The sequence below is a fragment of the Phaseolus vulgaris genome, chromosome 11, assembly GCF_000499845.2.
Source record: "Phaseolus vulgaris cultivar G19833 chromosome 11, P. vulgaris v2.0, whole genome shotgun sequence".
In the NCBI taxonomy this organism is placed as follows: domain Eukaryota; kingdom Viridiplantae; phylum Streptophyta; class Magnoliopsida; order Fabales; family Fabaceae; genus Phaseolus; species Phaseolus vulgaris.
The window spans coordinates 52,086,498-52,109,909 of record NC_023749.2 but is presented as its reverse complement, the minus strand read 5'-3'; the positions used below and the strand labels follow the sequence as shown (position 1 = coordinate 52,109,909).

Sequence of the window (23,412 nt, the reverse complement as noted above, 5' to 3'; positions counted from 1 at the left end):
TTCTCATCCCATGGTTACTCGTGCCAAGGTAGGTATTTTCAAACCTCAGACATATAATGCCATAATTTCTATACCTACTGCTCCTACGTCTGTCAAGGAAGCAATTTCTTCACCTATGTGGTTTCAAGCAATGAATGACGAATATCATGCTCTCCTCTCCAACAAAACTTGGACTCTTACCACACTTCCACCGGGAGCCTCTCTTGTTGGCTGTAAGTGGGTTTTCAAAACCAAGCTACATGCAGATGGTACTTTTCAACGGTGTAAGGCCCGACTGGTTGCAAAGGGATTCAATCAAACTGAAGGTGTGGACTACACAGAGACTTTTAGCCCAGTGGTGAAACATAACACCATCCGCATTGTGCTCTCTCATGCTGTCACTCAACAATGGCCTGTGCGTCAAATTGATATCAATAACGCCTTCCTTCATGGTGACTTGATTGAGCATGTCTACATGCAACAACCTCCTGGGTTTGCATCTCGTGATTCAACTCTTGTCTGCAGATTACACAAGGCCATTTATGGTCTCAAACAAGCTCCCAGGTCCTGGTTTTCTAAACTTAGTCAAACTTTGATTCATCTTGGTTTTCAATCTACTGTCAGTGATTCCTCTGTTTTCACCAAATTCACTACTTCCTTCACTTTATTTGTGCTTGTTTATGTTGATGATATAATTATCACTGGCTCTTCATCTACTGCTGTCACTGATCTTATTTCCACTCTTAGTTCTTTCTTTGCTCTTAAAGATTTAGGCCCTCTCCATCATTTTCTTGGGATTCAGGTATCAACTACACAACATGGTAATATGCATTTATCTCAGGCTCAATATATCAAAGACTTGCTTCGTCGAACGAATATGCTTCATGCAAAGTCCCAACCTACCCCTATGACTTCATCAACTCGCCTGCAACAAGACTCCTCTGAACCTTTTCAAGATCCCTCTATGTACAGGTCAGTCGTTGGTGCTTTGCAATATATTCTTATAACGCGACCTGAGTTATCCTATTCAGTTAACCGTGTTTGTCATTTTATGCATGACCCTAAACTACACCACTGGCAAGCTGTGAAACGCATCTTACGCTATCTAGCTGGAACCATCAACTTTGGTCTTTTACTGAAACGTCAGTCTTCATCTTCCATCATTGGCTTCTCGGATGCAGATTGGGGAGCTGATGTTGATGACAGGAAATCAACAACTGCCTACTGCATCTATATTGGCTCCAATCTCGTATCATGGTCTACTCACAAGCAAAAATCTGTTTCCAGAAGCTCAACAGAAGCTGAATACCGTGCTGTTGCAGCTCTTCTTACTGAAGTTATATGGACTCAGTCTCTTTTATCAGAATTACGTATTCCCTTTCTCACACCGAAGTTGTACTCTGATAATCTTGGTGCTGTCCTTCTAAGTGCCAATCCTGTCATGCACTCAAAGACAAAACATTTTGAGTTGGACCTACATTTTGTTCGTGACCACATCTGCAAGGGCAACATTACTCTTCTTCATCTGCCTGCACGCTTCCAAGTCGCGGACCCTCTCACCAAACCAGTATCTGGAACTATGTTTCTTAATGTCAGGGATAAACTCATGGTGGTTCCTAATCCAGCCATGAGTTTAACGGGGGGTGTTAACCAGAGGGATATATCCCCTCCTTAACCTTTGTATATAAAGTAGATTCTATACCTTTAATAAGATTGATTGAGTTACATTTTATATCTTCTCTCTCTAGCTCCTCTACCCTGTGCCTAATATTCTCATACTAGTTCACTTCACCTCTGTGGTTTTAGTGACTCTGACTGGGCAACATGTCCTACCACACGCAAATCTATCACTCAAAGAAGTAACCAACTATCTCCCGCAGCTCCTCCGAAGCTGAGTATAGAGCCTTGCCACCACCACATGTGAGCTACAATGGTTGTCTTACCTCCTTCAGGATTTACATCTTCCTCTCCCCCAGCCTGCAACCATGTATTGTGACAACAAATCTTCCTTTAAATAGGGTCCAATCAAGTCTTTCATGAACACACTAAGCACATCGAGATTGATTGTCACCTAGTTCGTGAAAAAATTAACTCTGGTCTTCTCAAACTGTTGCCCATTACTTATGTCATGCAAGTTGCTGACATATTCACCAAGCCCTTTGCTTCCGTACAATTCTTTACTCTCAAATCCAAGCTGGGTCTGACGAATATCTACTCTCCAGCTCGAGGGGTTGTTAACATATTTAGTTTTTCCATTTTAAGTTATTGAGTTTTGTTTGTTTTGTCCAACTTTCTTTTTCTGTTTCAGCTCGGTCTTATTCTTTTTCTTATATATACACCATATATTTTACTCTCTAATACACAAGAAAATAAGAATTTTTTTTGTATTTTCTTTTTTCTGTTTTTCTCTCTTTTATGCTTAAGTCATTGTTTCTTTTTCATTTGCAATTAAGGTTCATCAGAACTTCCCTTTCTCCATTGCGATTACATGTGATTACGTGCACTTCATTTAATGCAACACATAAAAAAAATATTTATCTTCATAATATATATATATATATATAAACATTAACCAACAAACACATTTTGAATCATTGAATCCAAAAGGAAATTTTGAATCATTGAATCCAAAAAAGGAAAGTAATGTATGAAATATCCATAAGTTATTACTTACATAATCATACAATCTACTATTTACTTCTAGATAAACTAATTTAAACTTATAGATAAACCAATTTTAATTTTTTTAAATTTTCATTATTTTCTCCTAAATGGGAGAATCTATCCAAAAAAAATTATTCTACCCAATGTATTTCAGTGGCTAGCTCATGTGGGTAATTGATTTACCCTAAATAGGAGAATCTACTTTCACTGCTTGGTCTAATCATGGCCTGCACTGCTATCATTTTTTATAGTCTTGTCATTTTCTCTGTTCTAAAATTTTACAGACTAATCGTAATTATGTGAAAAAAGTGGTGATCTGAAAATGAATTGAAACGTGAAAATTATCACCCAATATTAGTAAAAATATAAAAATAACTGTATATAATTACTGTTCATATTATTTAACGAATATTAACTGTTTCGTATATACTGACTGGATAATAAAATACTTAAAAAACTTATACAAATTTAGGTCTCAATAAATTATTGAAAACAATATATAATATATTGACTAAGTCCTATGGAGATATTGTTTTAAAGATAAATATAAATAAAAAGTTTCATGTTTATAATATAATTAATTTATAACTAATTATAATACAGAAAAATTAATTTATAACTAATTACAATACGGAAAAAAAGTATGGTTTAGGACTAACTAGCAAAGGGCTCACACTTATGCAATATCAAGTTACGAAAAAATTAATTTATCAACAAATTAAATCAATTATAAAACGAAGTGTATACAAAACATAAATCTTCACAGTTTCCAATTTTATTTTATTTAAAATAAATTATTTAAGATTTATTCATTAAATATTTAAGTTTTTTTAAAACATAACCAGAAATTACTATTGTAAATATTTTATAGAAATACAATTTTTTTTTCCACAACTCTCAAGAACAAAAAAGAAAATACACTAGAAACAAAACACATAAGAAAATATAAATCTGCAAAAATTTATTTGGCATGCAAACACCGCATTAATGCGAAGATGAACAAAAACAACAACAACAGTGCAGTAATGCCTATAAATTATTTTAAAAAGGTAGAGTAACTAAATATTTATTTAAATCATAAAATAAATTATATACAATTATTTTTGTAACATAAACACTGAAAGGAATATTAATATGACATGGACACAAACATCATAAAAAGTTGATGAGTAATGTAAGAAATAAGAATGAATTTTTAATTTTTAAAATATTAAAAATGTGAATTTATAAATTTGTTTTTTTTTAAAGTAATTAAAAGTGATATAATTTTTTTTAAAATATTTTCGGTGAATAACTAAATTTTATAATTTTTATATTTACATTATTAATTTATTTTCTTTTATTATTATTTTTTTTAGTGACACAGCGAAGCAAAATCAGAGTAGGCCAAACTAAAGAGGGAATGAATTTGAAATATTTTTATAGAGAAAAATTGGAAGAAAGTTACGTTCTTCAGATTAAGATAAGATACTGAGAAAAAAAATTTATTTTGTAAGTGATATAATAGGTGTTAGAATTTTTTTAAATGTTAAAAATATGAATTCATAAATTTATCTCTATTTTTAAAAAAGAAATAAAAAAAATGAAATATTTTTTAGTTAATTATCTTTATTATTTTCTTTTATGATACAGTGGAGATGAGCAAAAACAACAGTGGACTACATATCTGCAAAATCAAAGAATGGGTTATCTTAGGGTTGCTCCTTTGGCTCTCTTCTTGCTTGCAACTTCCAGTTTTTTTTTATCAGCAAATAGCAATGAAATTAAAAGGGATCACTTCAGGGGTGATCCAACTCTTATACAGTAAAATACCTTTCTAACTACAAATCAGCCAACAAAACCTCCTACAGTCAAACCCATATCTATCAAAATAACAAAGAATAACAAAGATCAATCCTCATATCAAAACTAAATTGAATGCATATAAACCAAAGGTTCAAGACACCAATCAGAGAATGAGAAATTAGCTGACGGTACCTTTGAAGAGATCCAGGACCAAGCCTTAATTTGTGCCAAAGAGAACACCTCAATGTGGTCAACCACTCCACCTTTAAATAAACAGTTGTTCCTATGCCTCCAAATTTCACTAATCAATGCTATCCACACATTACCCATAATAAGATTAACTGAAGTGGGTGCATCCAGAATCTTGAAATGTTCAAAATGAGACCTAGGATCCATAAAATCGACAGATCTTACTCCTAACCAATCATAACAAAGATTCCAAATTAATCAAGCAACTCTGCATTCGCAAAACAAATGATTTGTTGACTCCTCGTACCTCTTACACAAGCAACACAAATTACTCTCAATCCCGATTCCTCTTCTCTCCAGATTAATCTTACAAGCAACCTTGTTTTCCATCACTCTCCAAGCTGTGACATGTGCTGAGGGAAGCGCCTTAATTTTCCAGAAAAAATTATATCTTCTTGAGACTTCCTCGCTTCCTTCTCCCCTTAAAAACCCATAAGCAGACTTAACTGAAAATTCTGTTGACCCACTATCTTTCCAAACCCATCTATCCACTGTTTCCATCTCAAGCATCTTATTAGAGATCAGCTCTAAGAGTTGACTTTCTTGCTCCTCTTCCCAAGCAAACAGACCTCTTCTCCACCTTAATTTCCACTCCCAGGACCCGTTCCCCCATATTCCACAATCACATAATCTTGCCTCCTTTTTAACAGACAATGAAAATAACCTTGGAAATCTACTTCTCAAGTCTTCTGAGTCTATCCAGTTGTCTGACCAAAACAATACCTCTCTCCCGTTACCGACCTCCAAAGACAAACGATCTTCAAACTTCCCTCCCCATTCCTCAGACCTCCAGACCTTCCTTAAATCTCTCCACCACAGAGAAACCTTACTATTAATATCTCGTTGCTCCTTCAAACCTCTCCAACCTCCGTACTTAGAATCTAATACATCCCTCCACAACCCCCCCGTTTCCGTTTTTAGACGCCAAATCCATTTTCCCAATAAAGCCAAATTAAATTGCCTGATATTGATAATACCAAGCCCTCCTGCATCCTTGGATTTACAAATCTTATCCCATGCCATCCATGCAACCTTCCTTCCATTTGACCCCCAACCCCACAAAAAATCCCTCTGCAGACACACAATCTTCTTTAACACATTAGACGGTATCTTGAACATAGACAAATAGAACAAAGGTATTGAAGACAAGACAGACTTAATTAAGCATATCCTCCCCGCCATCGAAATACATCTTCCTTTCCACCTGCCTAGCCTTTTCTTTACCCTGTTAACCACTTCATCCCAGAACTCACTCTTCTTATGACAACCCCCCACATGCATCCCCAAATATTTGAAAGGAGTTCTCATCACCTCACAATTTAAGATAGTCGCAAAGTGAATAATTTCCGTCTGCCTCACCCCAATCCCACCAATTCTACTCTTGGAGAAATTCACCTTCAAACCAGATGCCAACTCAAAACAATTCAACATAACCTTTATATTAAATACACTTTTGCTCTTTGCCTTACAAAAGAACAAAGTGTCATCAGCATACTGGAGCATATTCACTTTTACTGATTTATTCCCAATCTCCAAGCTCTCAATCAAGTCTTTCTCAACCGCAGTTCTAGATACTCCAGCTAACCCTTCAGCCACTATAAGAAACAAGAAAGGAGCTAACGGATCACCTTGTCTCAACCCCTTCTTCGGAAAAAATTCCTTAGTAGGACTCCCGTTTACGAGTATTGACATTGACGCTGATTCCAAACAAGCTTTAATCCAGGAGATCCATTTTTCACAAAAGCCAAGCCTTCCTAGCATATAATATATAAAATCCCACCTCACTGAGTCGTAAGCCTTCTTATAATCCACTTTGAAAAACACACAACTTTTCTTCTTCCTCTTCAACTCTTCTAAGGTTTCATTGGCTACCAAAATACTATCCAATAACCCCCTTCCTTCCAGAAAAGCAGATTGTCTAACGTCAATAACTTTACTGATTACTCTTTTCAACCTGATAGACAAAATCTTCGAAACAACTTCCAGTATGTAACTTCCCATTGTTCATCATTTCTGTTTATATATTTGAGATAATTTGGTTCTAGTTTAACTAAAGTACTCATAACAAATGTGCTTTCCAAATTTGCACTAGAACCTAGTTCATGCAAAATCTAAGTTCTAAAGAATTTCTCATATGTAATGTAGTAGTTAAAGTTCTTTAATCACTCAATGAACTTGATTTTGAATCCTATCCATTAGATTTTATTTTACTCTCCGTTTTATGGCGCCAAAACTATATACGGATTTTGATCTATATGATTCTATTATTTTAAGCGGTGTTTTCTTTTCTGAAAATACTATGTTTTGATTAAAATACATATTTTAAATCTCACAATTTCCAACATCAAACAATCAACTCATACCAATGTTTAGAATTTCCAAAATACACAATAATTCATTTAGTAATCATATAAAGGTCTAATTAAAGAGATTTTCAATTAAATATACATTTAATAAAAGTTTACATAATTTATAAGTAAAACTATACAGAAATAAATAAACCAATATTTTAAAAATAAATTATTATTATTTTAGAGTCTAGCTTGAGCTAGAATCAACTCGAGAACACCCAAAATTTCATTTTTATTCTAACTTGAGCTAGAATTATCAAGCCTGAGCGAGATATGCAGAAAAATTGTGCATAACCTAATATACTTGTTAGATTTTAAATCCACATTTCATTCAATTTATAATTTTATAAAATCTACACATTACATAGACACTTCCTACTCAGAATTATACAAACACCCTCATTGAGTCATTGAGCTTTTATGTCAATCTATACATATATATGATTTCTAAATCAAAATCATTTAAAATCAACAACCAATTCTCATCAAACATTTCATTTAACTTGATTCTACAAAGTATTCAAATACATTCTACAACATATACTATATCTACCATTTCACATTTCAATTTCAATCAATTTCCAATCAACTCAAAACAAGAAACCATGTAAACAAAAGTTTTGAACTGGTGACCATGTCACCTTCACATCCAGATCTTCTAGTTTAGAGTTCTTTTGAAAATTTAAACTAGCTTTCCTTACCTTTACCTTAGTAGATGCTCACGAAGAGCTTCAAACCTACCAAAAGCTTTAAGAGTAGCTTAACCTGCACCACAAATTCCTAATAAAAAATCTAACTATAACACTAGGACTTTGATCTAACAAAGACTAATCCTATAACTAAAAGAGGCACATTCATAAACTTAGATCGAGACAGACCTACAAGTTCAAAATTTAACTCAAAGATAAGAGTAAAATTGAACTTATTCTATCAGATATTCTGATCGGATAGTCTTGTAGATCTCGTTGCCAGAAGTCTAATGGCTGACTCCAATCGTCAAACTGATGTGTGAGGAGGTTAAAATCTTAGAGAGTAGAAAAATAAAAAAAATCTTTAGATAGATGGTAATTCTTTTAAAATGAAACCTGAATAATTAAATTTTTTATTTATATATTATTTTTATTTTAATAATAAATTATTTAGATATTATTCAAAATATATCACTTTTTATTCTAGAATAATTTTTAGATCTTTACAGCCCACAACAAAAAATACACAGAAACCAAACATATAAGAAAAGAACACAACAGCATATATAAATCTGCAAAATTGTATTTCACCTGCAAAAGGAAAAAATTGTATTTCACGTGCAAACACCGCATTAATGCGAAGATGAACAAAAACAACAGTGCAGTAATGCCCATTTTTATAATTTGTGTTTTGAAATTTATCCATTTATGTACAAAGAAACAAAATTGTACCAATAAATTTTCCGTGATTGCTTCTGGAATAATTGCTGCCGTAAATAATTCTTATTGAAGCACGAAGACAGAAAGATAGGTATTAAATAGTTTTTACATACATTTATGGAGGAGCAAGCAACAAATCTGACAGAGAAATCAATGAATGAAGAGGAGAAGAAATTTTGTTTTTGAAAGAGGTATGAGTGAACAAGAAAAGGCCAAGTGTATACGACAAGAGTTTCTTGATGGTGTGTTGGGATTATGCATTAGATGTATGGACTAATGTTTATAAATTGTTATGCAAGAACAGAATAACACACCACAAAACTCAGAATAGCACATCTGCAAAATCAAAGAATGGTTTATGTTAGGGTTGCTCCTTTGGCTCTCTTTTGCTTGCAACTTCCAGTATGTAACTTCCCATTCTTCATCATTTCTGTTTATATGTTTCAGATCTACACAAAATTATTATACATACTTCATTTCTTCTGACTCTGAAATGTCATTCTTAGTAATGTTTTCGATGAAGAAGATAGAAGCAGATGAATGTCCATTTCAGCTTTAGACAGCGTTTGTGCCATGCATGTAACCTAATTGTGTCTGTCTTTTGGGTATTTGCGCCTCTCAAAATAGAGTTTCAGCTGCGGCGAAGATGATAGATGAACATCCCAACTTATGTCAGTCTGATGAAGAATGCATCAAGAAAGGAAGTGGAAACTTCTGTGCTCCTTATCCCAATCACTATATGGATTATGGTTTGTGCTTTAACTCTGCTTCTGATCAACTTAAAGGCTTCTTGGCCATGCCTACAGCAATCTCCAAGTAATGTGTATGACTGTGAAATGTAGTCATGTATGGTCATGCATGATGCATCTACTGCTTTAAATAAAAACAGTGTTTCAATTCACGATTTGAAAATGGTGACTTCTTGTTCAATTAGAATAATTTTCAATAGTAAGGGAAACTAAAGTTCTAATGGTGTCTGAACTTATCACAGGAATGAATGTCTCTTCAAAATCAACATGGCTTGTTATTTTTCACCTTTGAATTCCTTCAAACTCGTGTTGAAAACTTAATTTTCTTTTCACCGTGGCTTCAGTGGCTTCATCATCATCCTACTGTGTTTGTATGAAATCTGAAACATCCAAATATGTGAATGAAGTTTCCTTTTTTACAAGCCAAAAGTCATAATTTTCTTCGAATAAAAGAACTTTTATAAATGGGTTGCTGAATGTTAAGAGTCTTCAGTTTTGTTTCTTTGTGTAGGAACCCAAAAATCATGATTTTCTTCTTCAAATAAAACAACTTTTGTAAATGGGTTGCTGAAGTTAGAGTCTTCACTTTGTTTCTTTGGGTAGGAATCGACAAGTTCTTGGAAGAATCTGCAACCCTAATACACATTTTTTTCTCTCAATTTTTTTTTATAGATTGGTTTTAAAATAAATAAATATAATAAAGATAAGTTTAAAATTAAATAATATAAAAATATATTAAAATAATAATATTGAGAGTTATATTATAATTATATAGAAAATGGGGTTTTCGATGTATCATTATTAATTTTTTCTTGACTTGAGATCCACCTATACCACATTTATTCAAACTATCTTATAGACTAAAAATAACTCTTAGAATTTTATATGTGTTTTAACCGTTGTTACACATATAAAGAGTCACATCATAATGGATCTTCAATACCCATGCAATCTCTATTAAACTTTGCATTGAATTTTGTAACATGTTATTCAACATTGTCAGCCAACACCTTTGGTAGGTTTTGCCATAGTAAAAGAGGAATAATAATAATAATAGTAAGTTAAAAAAACATTATACAAAATTAAATACAGTAAAAAGGTTATTCATGCAAAATCTCTTAAAACAGTTCTATTATTTTTAAATTTAAATATTGAAACAGACTTTAATAATTGAGAGAGAGTGAGATTTATTTTTTTATAACTCAGTAAATTATTTTTAGTTTCTAGTAACACCCAAATAAAGAAGTAATAATAATAATAATAATAATAATAATAATAATAATAATAATAATAATAATAATAATAATAATAATAATTAAATAAAATTAAATAAAACAAATAAGCAGTGTAAAAGTATTTGATTTCAAAGCTTTGTTGTTAACAACATAAAATTATGTTTACTATTTATAAAATAAGTCATCATATGATCAGTTAAAAAAAATTAAAAATAAAACCATTAACTATTAAAGTTATTAAAAGAACTTACATCTATAAATTATATTAGAACAACTTCTGAAAAGATTCAAAGATTAAAACTTTAGATGATTTTGTTATGTGGAAAGGCCTACATGACTCTAGGTTATGCGAGATAGGTTAGTAAAATGAGCTTGCACTTTTTGTGTGGGATTGACCAAACGTGAAAGGGTCTATGTGAGACAAGTTAGCTCATATTTGTCATCTTTAAAAATAAATCATTTAAAAATTTAACGAATATTAAAAAAAATATTTAAAATTTAATAAAGGTTGAAAAAATCTTTGTTATTTTGTTAGATGTTTTAGAATAAATCTTTTGAATTTAACGAAGTTTAAGTAGATCTCAACTATTTTACTTAGGTTTGAAAATAAACATTTGGAATTTAATATAGGTTAAAAAAACCTTCATAGTTTTGCTGAAATTTTAAAATAACATTTGGAACTTAACGAAGGTTAAAAAAACCTTCGTCAAAATGCAACAAATTTCAGGTCAAACGGATGAGTATTCACCCACGACAAAAATCAAACAGTTTCACACACAAACAAACTTTCCTTCCATCCTTTGTAGTGCTCAATAAAAAATTTATTGCCAATCTCGTGGGACGAATATGAGGCTCCAATCTCAGCCAAAACTTAATAGACACAATGTCGAACGTCTGGTAAAAATTTCAGACCAAAACACCAAAGGAGTAAGGCGTAGTAAGTCCCAGACCGAGAGTAAACAAAACAGGTTTTTCGAAAACAAAACGTACTGGCTTTTCTTCCCCGTATCTTCTTTTTGTGATTTGCTTATGGACGTGCCTCCTTACCTAGGTGCAAACAACATATGAAAGTACTTGTGTGAATATTTTCAGCGTGATACGGAACCAAAATAAAAATTGCAGAAAGTAGGGCGAAATATCACAAGTTTTGGCGGAGGATAGCCTTGGTTTGCACAAAATTTCTGAAAAATTCTTCTGAAATAGGTTTTTTCCTGAAATTCCATGTAAGAATCTCCACTGAATTTGGGACAAAATGCGACAAATTTCAGGTCAAACAGATGAGTATTCACCCACGAAAAAAATCAAACAGTTTCACACACAAACGAACCTTCCTTTCAGCCCTGAGAGTGCTCAACAAAAAAATTATTGCTAATATTATGGGACGAATCTGTGCTCAAATCTCAGCTAAAACTCAATAGACACAGTGTCGAACGTCTGGTAAAAATTTCAGACCAAAACACCCAAGGAGTAAGGCGTAGTAAGTGTCAGACCCAGAATGAACAAAACAGGTTTTTCGAAAGAAAAACGTCCTCGCTTTTCTTCCCCGTATCTTCTTTTTGTGATTTGTTGATGGACGTGCCTCCTTAACTGGGTGCAAAAAACATATAAAAGTACTTGTGTGATTTTTTCAAGCACGATACAAACCCAGAATAAATATTGCAGAAAGTACAGAGATATTTCACAAATTTTAGTGCAAGCCTTGGTTTGGACAAAATTTCTCAAAAATTCTCCCGAAATAGTTTTTTCCTGAAATTCCATGGAAGAATCTCCACTGAATTTGGGACAAAATGCGACAAATTTCAGGTCAAACAGATGAGTATTCACCCACGAAAAAAATCAAACAGTTTCACACACAAACGAACCTTCCTTTCAGCCCTGAGAGTGCTCAACAAAAAAATTATTGCTAATATTATGGGACGAATCTGTGCTCAAATCTCAGCTAAAACTCAATAGACACAGTGTCGAACGTCTGGTAAAAATTTCAGACCAAAACACCCAAGGAGTAAGGCGTAGTAAGTGTCAGACCCAGAATGAACAAAACAGGTTTTTCGAAAGAAAAACGTCCTCGCTTTTCTTCCCCGTATCTTCTTTTTGTGATTTGTTGATGGACGTGCCTCCTTAACTGGGTGCAAAAAACATATGAAAGTACTTGTGTGATTTTTTCAAGCACGATACAAACCCAGAATAAATATTGCAGAAAGTACAGAGATATTTCACAAATTTTAGTGCAAGCCTTGGTTTGGACAAAATTTCTCAAAAATTCTCCCGAAATAGTTTTTTCCTGAAATTCCATGGAAGAATCTCCACTGAATTTGGGACAAAACTCGACAAATTTCAGGTCAAACAGATGAGTATTCACCCACGAAAAAATCAAACAATTTCACACACAAACGAACATTCCTTTCAGCTCTGGCAGTGCTCAATAAAAAAATTTATTGCCAATCTTGTGGGACGAATCTGGGGCTCAAATCTCATCCAAAACCCAATAGACACAGTGTCGAACGTCTGGTAAAAATTTCAGACCAAAACACCCAAGGAGTAAGGCGTAGTAAGTCCCAGACTGAGAGTGAAAAAAACTGATTTTCCGAAAACAAAACGTCCTAACTTTTTTTTCCCGTATCTTCTTTTTGCAACTTGTTTATTGACGTGCCTTTTTACCTGGGTGCAAACAACATATGAAAGTACTTGTGTGAATTTTTTCAGCGCGATACGGACCCAGAATAAAAATTGCAGAAAGTAGGGCGAAATTTCATAAGTTTTGGTAGAGGATAACATTGGTTTGCACAAAATTTCTGAAAAATTCTCCCAAAATAGTTTTTTCCTGAAATTCCACGTAAGAATCTTCACTGAATTTGGGACAAAACGCGAAAATATTTAGGTCAAACGGATGAGTATTAACCCACGAAACTTATGAAATTTTGCCTTACTTTCTACAATATTTCTTTTGGGTCTGTATCGCGCTGAAAAAATTCACACAAGTACTTCCATATGTTGGTTGCATCCAAGTAAGGAGGCACGTCCATAAAAAAATCACAAAAGGAAGATACTGGGAAGAAAAGCCAGGACGTTTTGTTTTCGCAAAACCAGTTTTGTTCACTCTTGGTCTGGGACTTACTACGCCTTACACTTTGGGTGTTTTGGTATGAAATTTTTACTAGACGCTCGACACTGTGTCTATTAAATTTTGGCTAATATTTGAGCACCAGATTCGTCCCACAAGATTGAGAATAAATTTTATATTTAGCACCGCCAGAGCTGAAAGGAAGGTTCGTTTGTGTGTGAAACTTGTTGATTTTTTTCGTGGGTAAATACTCATCTGTTTGACCTTAAATTTGTCGCGTTTTGTCCCAAATTCCGTGGAGATTCTTACGTGGAATTTCTGAAAAAAAAAATATTTTGGAGAATTTTTCAGAAATTTTCGCGCAAACCAAGGCTATCCTCTACCAAAACTTGTGAAGTTTCGCCTTACTTTCTGCAGTTTTTATTCTGCGTCCGTATTGCGCTAAATAATTCACACAAGTACTTTCATATGTTGTTTGCACCCAGGTAAGGAGGCACGTCCATAAACAAATCACAAAAAGAAGATACGGGGAAGAAAAGTCAGTACGTTTTGTTTTCGGAAAACCAGTTTTGTTCAATCTCGGTCTAGGACTTACTACGCCTTACTCCTTCGGTGTTTTGGAATGAAATTTTTACCAGACGTTCGAAACTGTGTCTATTGAGTTTTTCTTGATATTTTAGACCCAGATTCGTCCCATAAGATTGACAATAAATTTTTTTATTGAGAACTAGCAAAGCAGAAAGGAAGGTTAGTTTGTGTTTGAAACTGTTTGATTTTTTTTTCGTGGGTTATTACTCATCCGTTTGACTTGAAATTTGTCGCGTTTTGTCCCAAATTCAGTGGAGATTACTACGTGGAATTTCAGAAAAAAACTATTTCGGAAGAATTTTTCAGAAATTTTGTGCAAACCAAGACTATCCTATACCAAAACTTGTGAAATTTCGTCCTAATTTATGCAATTTTTATTCTGGGTTCGTATCGTGCCGAAAAAATTCAAACAAGTACTTTCATATGTTGTTTGCACCTAGGTAAGGAGGCACGTCCATAAGCAAATCGCAAGAAGAATATATGGGGAAAAAAAGCAAGGACATTTTGTTTTCGGAAAATAAGTTTTGTTCACTCTCGGTTTCGAGACTTACTACGCCTTACTCCTTGGGTGTTTTGGTCTGCAAGCACAAACTAAAACACATCACAAAACTCAGAATAAGAAATCTGCAAAATCAAAGAATGGGTTATGTTAGGGTTGCTCCTTTGGCTCTCTTCTTGCTTGCAACTTCCAGTATGTAACTTTCCATTGTTCATCATTTATGTTTATATATTTCATATCTACACAAAATGATTATACATACTTCATTTCTTCTGACTCTGAAATTTCAGTTTTAGTAATGTTTTCGATGAAGAAGATAGAAGCTGTAGACTGTTCAGGTGAATGTTCACCGTTTGATATGCAACCACTATGCGGGTCAAGTGACTGCAGCTGTGTCCCTGCTGCTCTGTTTGCTGGTTTCTGCGCTTATCGAAGTGGACTTTCATCATCTGTGGCAAAGACGATAGATGAACATCCAAACTTATGTGAATCTGATGAAGAATGCATCAAGAAAGGAAGTGGAAACTTTTGTGCTCCTTATCCCAATCACTATGTCGATTATGGTTGGTGCTTTAACTCTGATTCTGATGAACTTAAAGGGTTCTTGGCCATGTCTAGAGCAATCTCCAAGTAATGTGCATGCCTGCGAAATGTGGTCATGTATGGTCGTGCGTTGTCATGCATGATGCATTTACTGGTATAAATAAAATGAGAGTATTTCATCCTACTCCGTGTTCACGATTTGAAAATGCTGACTTCATTTTCAATAGTAAGGGAAACTAAAGTTCTAATGGCGTTTAAACTTATCACAGGAATAAATGTCTCTTCAAAATCAACACGGTATTGTTAATTTTCACCTTTAAATTTCCTTCAAACTCGTGTTGAAAACTTAATTTTCTTTTCACAGTGGCTTCAATGGCTTCATCATCCTACTGTGTTTGTATGAAATCTGAAACATCCAAATATGTGAATGAAGTTTCCTTTTTTACAACCCAAAAATTATAATTTTCTTCAAATAAAAGAACTTTTATAAATGGGTTGCTGAATGTTAGAGTCCTCAGTTTTGTTTCTTTGTGTAGGAACCCAAAAATCATGATTTTCTCCTTCAAATAAAACAACTTTTGTAAATGGGTTGCTGAATGTTAGAGTCTTCACTTTTGTTTCTTTGGGTAGGAATCGACAAGCTCTTGGAAGAATCTGCAACCCTAATACACATTTTTTCTCTCAATTTTTTTTTTTATAGATTGGTTTTAAAATAAATATATATAATAAAAATAAGTTTGAAATTAAATAATATAAAAATATATTAAAGTAATAATATTGAGAGTTATATCGTAATTATATAAAAAATGGAAATCATTATTAATTTTTTCCTGACTTGAGATCCACCTATATCGCATTTATTCAAACTTATCTTATAGACTAAAAAGAACTCTTAGAATTTTATAACAGTGTTTTAACCGTTGTTACACATGTAAAGAGTCACCGAGTACTACTAAATGCTCATAATGGACCTTCAATACCCATTCAATCTCCATTAAACTTTAAACTTTGCATTGAATTTTGTAACATGTTATTCAACATTGTCAGCCAACACCTTTGGTAGGTTTTGCCATAGTAAAAGAGGAATTATAGTGAACACCGTAACTGAAAAGATTAAAACTTTAGATGATTTTGTTACGTGGAAAGGCCGGCAGGTTTGTAAGTTACTTTTTATGCGACACAGGTTAGTAAAATGAGTTCGCACTTTTTGTGTGGGATTGATCAAACACGAGCGGGTCTATGTGGGACGGATTAGTCGATATTGGCATCTCTAAAAACAAATCTTTTGAAATTTAATAAATGATAAAAAAATCTTTGAAATTTAACAAAGGTTTAAAAAACTTTGTTATTTTGTTAATGTTTTATAATAAACCTTTTGAATTTAACGAAGGTTAAGAAGACCTATGCTATTTTACTGAGGTTTTAAAATAAACATTTGGATTTTAATGTAAGTTATAAAAACCTTCGTTCTTTTGCTGAAATTTTAAAATAACCTTTGGAACTTAAGGAAGGTTAAAAAAATTCTGTCAATTAAATAAATTTATTAGAATTATGTCCTTCGTGTATCGTAATTAAGAAAATATATATAATTGGTCACAATCATCTTCTAGTATTTGATTTAGTTAAATAAAAGATTTGTCTTTTGATATGAAGTCAGTTAAACACAAATGAGTTCTCAAGTAAAGTAACTTCGTGGTAAAAATATCGATATAGTCAAAATGTTGCGAAATCTCACTTAAAAAAATAAAAGAGAAGATAAGTTAATCATATTCTAATATTTCTTGATAAGCAAATATCCGAGGAAATTTTTTTTTGTTGTTGGGGATAATTGTAAGACCTGTCAGACACCTTCCCCCACCCCTACCTCCTTTTTTTTTTTATGGTGCTTTCTCTTTCTCTAAAGTCCCTATCTCTCTTATCTATTCAATTTCTCTCCCATAACTCATATATTTCAAAATCTGATCACGCTATGTTGTAACCGGGGAGTCAGGGTACATTTTTATCCGATTAGATTTTCAAACAGAGTAAGTTATTTTTACCCTAAACATCCCTTATTCTATGTTTTTCTCTATGATTTGTTCATCAATCTTGATGAGAACAGTTGAGAAAAATGTTCCTCTCAACTTATTTTACCATATACTAAAGTTTGGTAATATTTGAATAACTTGTTATAGGTTCCTAAATTTTGGAGTGGTTCCCTGTTTGAGGTAGAATTTCCATTAGTGGAATTTCTGGTAAGGGAAACTAACTTTAATTTTTAATAGTACCTAGGCTAAAAGATCTAGATGTGGAGGGGACGTGGTCCCAATATTCAATTTATCTTGCAGGGATGTTGTTTGCTTATATATTGTGTTGTTTGTTTATATACTGTTTAAACTTAAAAATATTAGATTTTGATGGTTTAGTATTTAAGTGTTATTTTTTTATGTTAAATAAGATTTTAAATATTGTGGATTGCGTTTTGAATTATATTGTATGATGAAAATTGTATGAAATTGAATTCATACATTTGGGATAATGTATGGACTGATGTTTGTTTGTGTATTAAGTATTGATGTCTATGTGGTAATAGAGATCTCCGAGCTTCACTGATGATGTAAGTGACATAGATTAGACATCAGGTGGTGAGAAGCTGATGGGGGGAGTTCATGCACACTGTGACATATGAGATACACGACTTGTGTTTAATTGAGCTTGCCCTGATCCTTTCTGTTGGATTCGCTGGTAATCTTTGGATCATGTGTTAGTCTCTGGTAGAATTTACTTAATATGTGTCTTTCGGATGACGTAAGTTGTTATTCTGTTTGTTGAATATCTGGGATGTGTAGATACATGTGAGATCTATGTGATTTTTATGTTGGAATTTGAAGAAGATTGAATAATTAAGAAATTGATCCATGTAATTTGGTTTTCTCTTTTGGTTTAGTTGTGTATATTATAAAACTTTATTTTTAGTTTACCCTTGTTTTTCTTGTTGTGTTTGAACTGTGATGATTGTAGTATGTACACGAGCAGATGATCATACAGGTGCATGAGAGTCTGGAAGGCTTTAGAGTTTGTTTTGAACTATGAATTGTAAATATTTGTATTTCTATTAGCTCTAATCATGTATTAGGAATTTTTAAAAAAAACTCTAAGCCTTTATAGAAACCTATAAAACTTGTATTATAATAGTTATAGGTGTTTTTGGGATGTTACGTAGAGAATTGAAAACAAAAGGTCAATGAGAAAAAATAAAACAAAGGTTATACACTTCTATAAAGAGAAACAGGTAAGATTTACAAAAGACACACTTGATATTAGCTTCTTCTAAAAGTTTTGTTTCCATATCTTTAATAAACTTATATGATGATTAATAAAATTATGAAATTTAATAGTTCATTATATTTAAAAATACAATTTAAATTATTCATGAAAACTACATTAACATATTAAATACACATATCATTACATATTATATTACATAAGCATTAAAACTAATAATAATCTTAATGTTAGTGATACTGTAATATATTTAATAAATATATTAATTCAATTTTAATACAAAGACTACATTAATAATCCACTCATTACGAAACCAAGTGTGTAGTTTATTCTTCTGCTTATTCTTCTACTGCTATTTAATTATGAGTTATATTTTGCAATCATAAATCATATATGATATAGGCATATACCTCATTTTCTTATAATTAAATACCTGAAATTAACTAGTAAAAATGATAATTAATTTTTTTTTATGAACAAAGAATGAAATAAAATTAAAAAGAACACTTGAGAGTTTTGCACTTAATACATATAGCAATTATAATAATTATTAGACCAAGAAATATAAAATATTATTAAAGTAGAATAATAAAATTATTTTGGAGGTATTAGTTTTTCTCAAAAAACATAAAATATTTTCCAAAATACTTCCCTTTTAATTGAAAATTATTATAACTGATCAATATCAGGTCATTACTTTTTGAATGGTTTCCAATCAACTCAAAACAAGAAATCCTGTAAACAAAAGTTTTGAACTGGTGACCATGTCACCTTCACATCCAGATCTTCTAGTTTAGGGTTCTTTTGAAAATTTAAACTAGCTTTCCTTACCTTTACCTTAGTAGATGCTCACGAAGAGCTTTAAACCTACCAAAAGCTTTAAGAGTAGTTTAACCTGCACCACAGATTCCTAATAAAAAATTTAATTATAACACTAGGACTCTGATCTAACAAAGACTAATTTTATAACTAAAAGAGGCACATGCATAAACTTAGATTGAGACAGACCTACAAATTCAAAATTTAACTGAAAGAGAAGAGTAAAATTGAACTTACTCTATCAGATATTCTGATCGGATAGTCTTGTAGATCTCATTGCGAGAAGTCTTATGGCTGACTTCAATCATCAAACTGATGTGTGAGGAAGTTAGAATCTTACAGAGTAGGAAAAAAAATTTAAAAATTGATGATTCTTTTGAAATGAAACCTGAATAACTAAATTTTTTATTTATATATTATTTTTATTTTAATAATAAATTATTTAGATATCCAATTATATCACTTTTATTCTAAAATAATTTTTTAATCCTAACAAGCCAGAACAAAACAAAAAAAGAAAATACACAGGAAACAAAACATATAAGAAAAGAACACAATAGCATATATAAATCTGCAAAATTGTATTTCACGTGCAAAGAGGCAAAAATTGTATTTCACGTGAAAACACCGCATTAATGGGAAGATGAACAAAAACAACAGTGCAGTAATGCCCAATTTTATAATTAGTGTTTTGAAATTTATCCATTTATGTACAAAGAAACAAAATTGTACCAATAAATTTATTTAAATCATAATAATAGATTATATTCAATTACAAATAATTAAATACACAATTTTAAAAATAAATAACATAAAAATTAAATATAATATATGTTATTGCACTAAAATTAAAATATGAAAAAAATGGAAAATCAACAAATTATAAGTGGTGCTAAATCACCACTTCTTTCCTCTAGTTACCCATTTTTATAATTTGTTTTTTGAAATGTACCCTTTATGTATAAAGAAACAAAATTGTACGAATAAATTTTCCGTGATTGCTTCTGAAATAATTTCTGCCGAAAATAATTCTTATTGAAGCACGAAGACAGAAAGAAAAAAGACTGAAAAAAGCAGAGGAATCAGTGAACAAGAATAGGCCAAGTGTTTACGACAAAATGATGGTGTGTTGGGATTATGCATTATGAACAGAGAAATGAATTTTTATTAATTTGAGAAAAAAAAGTGAGAAGAAAATTAAGTTAATCCAAAATTATTTAGATTAAGATATGGAGAATGAATTTGTAGGAAATTTATAAAATGTGAATGAATTTTTAATTTTTTTAAAATATTAAAAATATGAGTTTATAAATTTATTTTTATTTTAAAAAGTATTTAAAAAGTGAAATAATTTTTTTATATTATTTTTGATGAAATAACTAGCATTTTATAATTTTTATATTTATATTATTAATTTATTTTCTTTTAGTGACACAGCGAAGCAAAACCAGAATAGGCCAACTCTACCCTACCGGAGTTTTTTTTTTTATCAGCAATGAATTAATAAAAATTAAAAGAGACACTTTAGGGGTGTCCCAACCCGTATACATCAGATCTTAAAGTCCAGACTGTACGCATAAACTAAACCGATTCTGCTAGACATAAAGAACCAACCTCAAATATGGTTTACCCATTTACCTCAACAGACAAAAACACCACAAAGACCCTCACTCACCACCTAAGACAGAACCAAACTTAACCCTTATAGGAGACCACGAAAACCTCGACAGCACACCATATCAACACTCTATTAAACCACCAGCTCCCTCCACGCCAGAAAAGGTACGCTAAGTTAACGGTGTTGAGTAACACACGTTCTCCACCGCAGGCTCTATACTCAACAGTCCCCTGTAACTACCGCACACCAACCACACAGCTACTCATCCAGGAACAGTGGATACGTATAGGGAACCTGCTTAACATCTTGTGCTTTGAATAAGACACAGCTCGAGACGCCCACTACCGATGCCCTCTACATTCACCTCACCACGCAACGGGTTACCCATTCACATTGCCTTCGGCGACCACCGACTACGTCCATAAAGAGCACGCCACTTCCTCGACCAGCGATTATCTTTGCATAACTTCGACGACCACCGACCAGCGATCACCGACCACCACCGACCGGCGATTATCGACCACCACCGACCGGCGATCATATGGAGCACGCCGTTTCAAGTAGCTACGGCGATTACCGACTACTCACATATGAGGAACGCCGCTTCCTCGATCGGTGATCATATTGACCATCGCCGTTTTTTATAACCGGCGATCATGTTGAGCGCTGCCATCTACGATCGCCGTCTGCACAGAAGTGGAAAGCGCCGCTTCATCAACCGGCGATCATGTTGAAATCGCCGTTTCAATTACCGGCGATCATGTTGAGCTTTGCACAATCAGCGATCACCGACTACATACAATGGGTCATGCCGCTTCACCGATCGGCAATCAAGGTAACCTATGTAAAGCACCACTTCACCGACCGACGATCATGTTGACTTGCATACCTTCGACGATCACCGACTGTAATATCATCCTTCCACATAACAGTCCTTCAGATGCTCCAGAGCCAGAACCCTTGCCTTCCGCTACTTACACTAACAATTGACACCACCCTTCCAAGGAGAACCCTAAGGTACTCCTTTGCTCAGGTTCGCCCACTGTAGTCAGCTGCATTGCAACCTTCCATAGGTGAATTAGAGGCACCATCCCCCGCAAGTATGGCTGTGACAACAGCTTCCAAACCAATGAGCATGACAGGGACGATTCACCACCGATATGTCTTTAGTCATCTACCCTACCAGAGTTATTTTACAGTCTGTTAAGATTATGGATGAGATGACCGAAGAGGGAATGAATATGAAATAGTTTTATATAGAAAAATTGAAAGATAGTAAAAGTAAATTTGTAAGAAAAATATATTAAAATTTGTAAGGAATATAATAGATATTAGAAAATTTTAATTTTTTTAAAATGATAAAATTTCTAGATTTTTATAAAAACAATTATTAAATTTTGTAAGTGATATAATAGATATTAATTTTTTTTAATATTTTTAAAATGATAAAAATATGAATTCATAAATTTATCTTTATTAACAAAAATAATTAAAAAATAAATAATTTTTAATAAATTTTAGTTAATTAAAATTTTGCATATTATTTTCGGTTGAATAATTAAAATTTTATAACTTTTACCTTTATATTATTATTATTATTTTCTTTTAGTGATATAGCTGAGCAAAAACAAAATGGCTATAAATAGTTAGATGCAAGAAGAGAATAACACACCACAAACTGAGAATAACACATCTGCAGAATCAAAGAATGGGTTTTGTTAGTGTTGCTTCTTTGGCTCTCTTCTTGCTTGCAACTTCCAGTATGTAACTTCCCATTGTTCATCATTTCTGTTTATATATTTGAGATCTACACAAAATTATTACACATACTTCATTTCTTCTGACTTTGAAATGTCATTTTTAGTAATGTTTTCGATGAAGAACATAGAAGTTGCAGCATGTTCAGGTGCTTGTTCAGTGTTTGACACGCGACCATGCGGGTCAAGTGAGTGTCAGTGTTTCCCTCATGGAATGATTACTGGTACCTGCATTAGTCGAAGTGGACTTTCATCATCTATGGCAAAGATGATAGATGAACATCCCAACTTATGTGAATCTGATGAAGAATGCATCAAGAAAGGAACTGGAAACTTCTGTGCTCCTTATCCCAATTACTATATGGATTATGGTTGGTGCTTTAACTCTGGTTCTGATGAACTTAAAGGCTTCTTGGCCATGCCTAGGGCAATCTCCAAGTAATGTGTATGTTTGTGAAAAGTGGCCATGTATGGTCGTGCATTGTGATGCATGATGCATCTATGCTTTAAATAAAAAGAGTGTTCCATCCTACTCAGATTAAGAGCCTCAAAACATTGGCTTCTACCAAACAAAGTCAAAACTATACACAGTTTCAACATTTTAATTTTTCTAATTTCAAAAATATTTATTTAAATTTAATTAATTAAATTAACTAAATCTCTGTTTAAATTATAATAATAAATCACATAAATTGTAACCAACTATAAATAATTAAATGCACAGTTTAAAACGTTAATTACTTTATTATTCAAAGTAACTAAATATTATTTATATAAAAACATTTTGATAAATGTCATAAAATAATTATCATTTCAAATTTATTTCTATTATTTAAATATAT

General features: G+C 32.5%; 3 protein-coding genes across 3 annotated transcripts; all 3 read left to right on the top strand.

Annotated features, from left to right (window-relative positions):
* The first annotated feature begins 4,308 nt into the window (after positions 1-4,308).
* On the top strand, positions 4,309-9,349 carry LOC137809962 (albumin-1-like). The gene is made up of 2 exons (XM_068611036.1): positions 4,309-4,446; positions 9,032-9,349. The coding sequence occupies exons 1-2, from the start codon at positions 4,325-4,327 to the stop codon at positions 9,255-9,257; spliced, it is 348 nt and encodes a 115-aa protein (XP_068467137.1). The 5' UTR covers positions 4,309-4,324; the 3' UTR covers positions 9,258-9,349.
* A 5,326-nt stretch (positions 9,350-14,675) lies between these two features.
* Positions 14,676-15,291, top strand: LOC137830945 (albumin-1-like). The gene is made up of 2 exons (XM_068638378.1): positions 14,676-14,761; positions 14,866-15,291. Exons 1-2 carry the CDS (start codon positions 14,710-14,712, stop codon positions 15,201-15,203), a joined length of 390 nt encoding a protein of 129 aa, XP_068494479.1. The 5' UTR covers positions 14,676-14,709; the 3' UTR covers positions 15,204-15,291.
* Positions 15,292-22,476: 7,185 nt separating this feature from the next.
* On the top strand, positions 22,477-23,106 carry LOC137830935 (albumin-1-like). The gene is made up of 2 exons (XM_068638351.1): positions 22,477-22,573; positions 22,678-23,106. The coding sequence occupies exons 1-2, from the start codon at positions 22,522-22,524 to the stop codon at positions 23,010-23,012; spliced, it is 387 nt and encodes a 128-aa protein (XP_068494452.1). The 5' UTR covers positions 22,477-22,521; the 3' UTR covers positions 23,013-23,106.
* The last annotated feature ends 306 nt before the right edge of the window (positions 23,107-23,412 follow it).

Excerpts from the sequence above, each read along its gene's own strand:
- LOC137809962 (XM_068611036.1), top strand. The coding sequence starts at position 4,325 with ATGGGTTATCTTAGGGTTGCTCCTTTGGCTCTCTTCTTGCTTGCAACT. Across the intron at positions 4,447-9,031 it reads GGTGATCCAACTCTTATACA|CTGTCTTTTGGGTATTTGCG; the intron begins GTAAAATACCTT and ends ACCTAATTGTGT.
- LOC137830945 (XM_068638378.1), top strand. The coding sequence starts at position 14,710 with ATGGGTTATGTTAGGGTTGCTCCTTTGGCTCTCTTCTTGCTTGCAACT. Across the intron at positions 14,762-14,865 it reads CTTCTTGCTTGCAACTTCCA|TAATGTTTTCGATGAAGAAG; the intron begins GTATGTAACTTT and ends TTTCAGTTTTAG.
- LOC137830935 (XM_068638351.1), top strand. The coding sequence starts at position 22,522 with ATGGGTTTTGTTAGTGTTGCTTCTTTGGCTCTCTTCTTGCTTGCAACT. Across the intron at positions 22,574-22,677 it reads CTTCTTGCTTGCAACTTCCA|TAATGTTTTCGATGAAGAAC; the intron begins GTATGTAACTTC and ends TGTCATTTTTAG.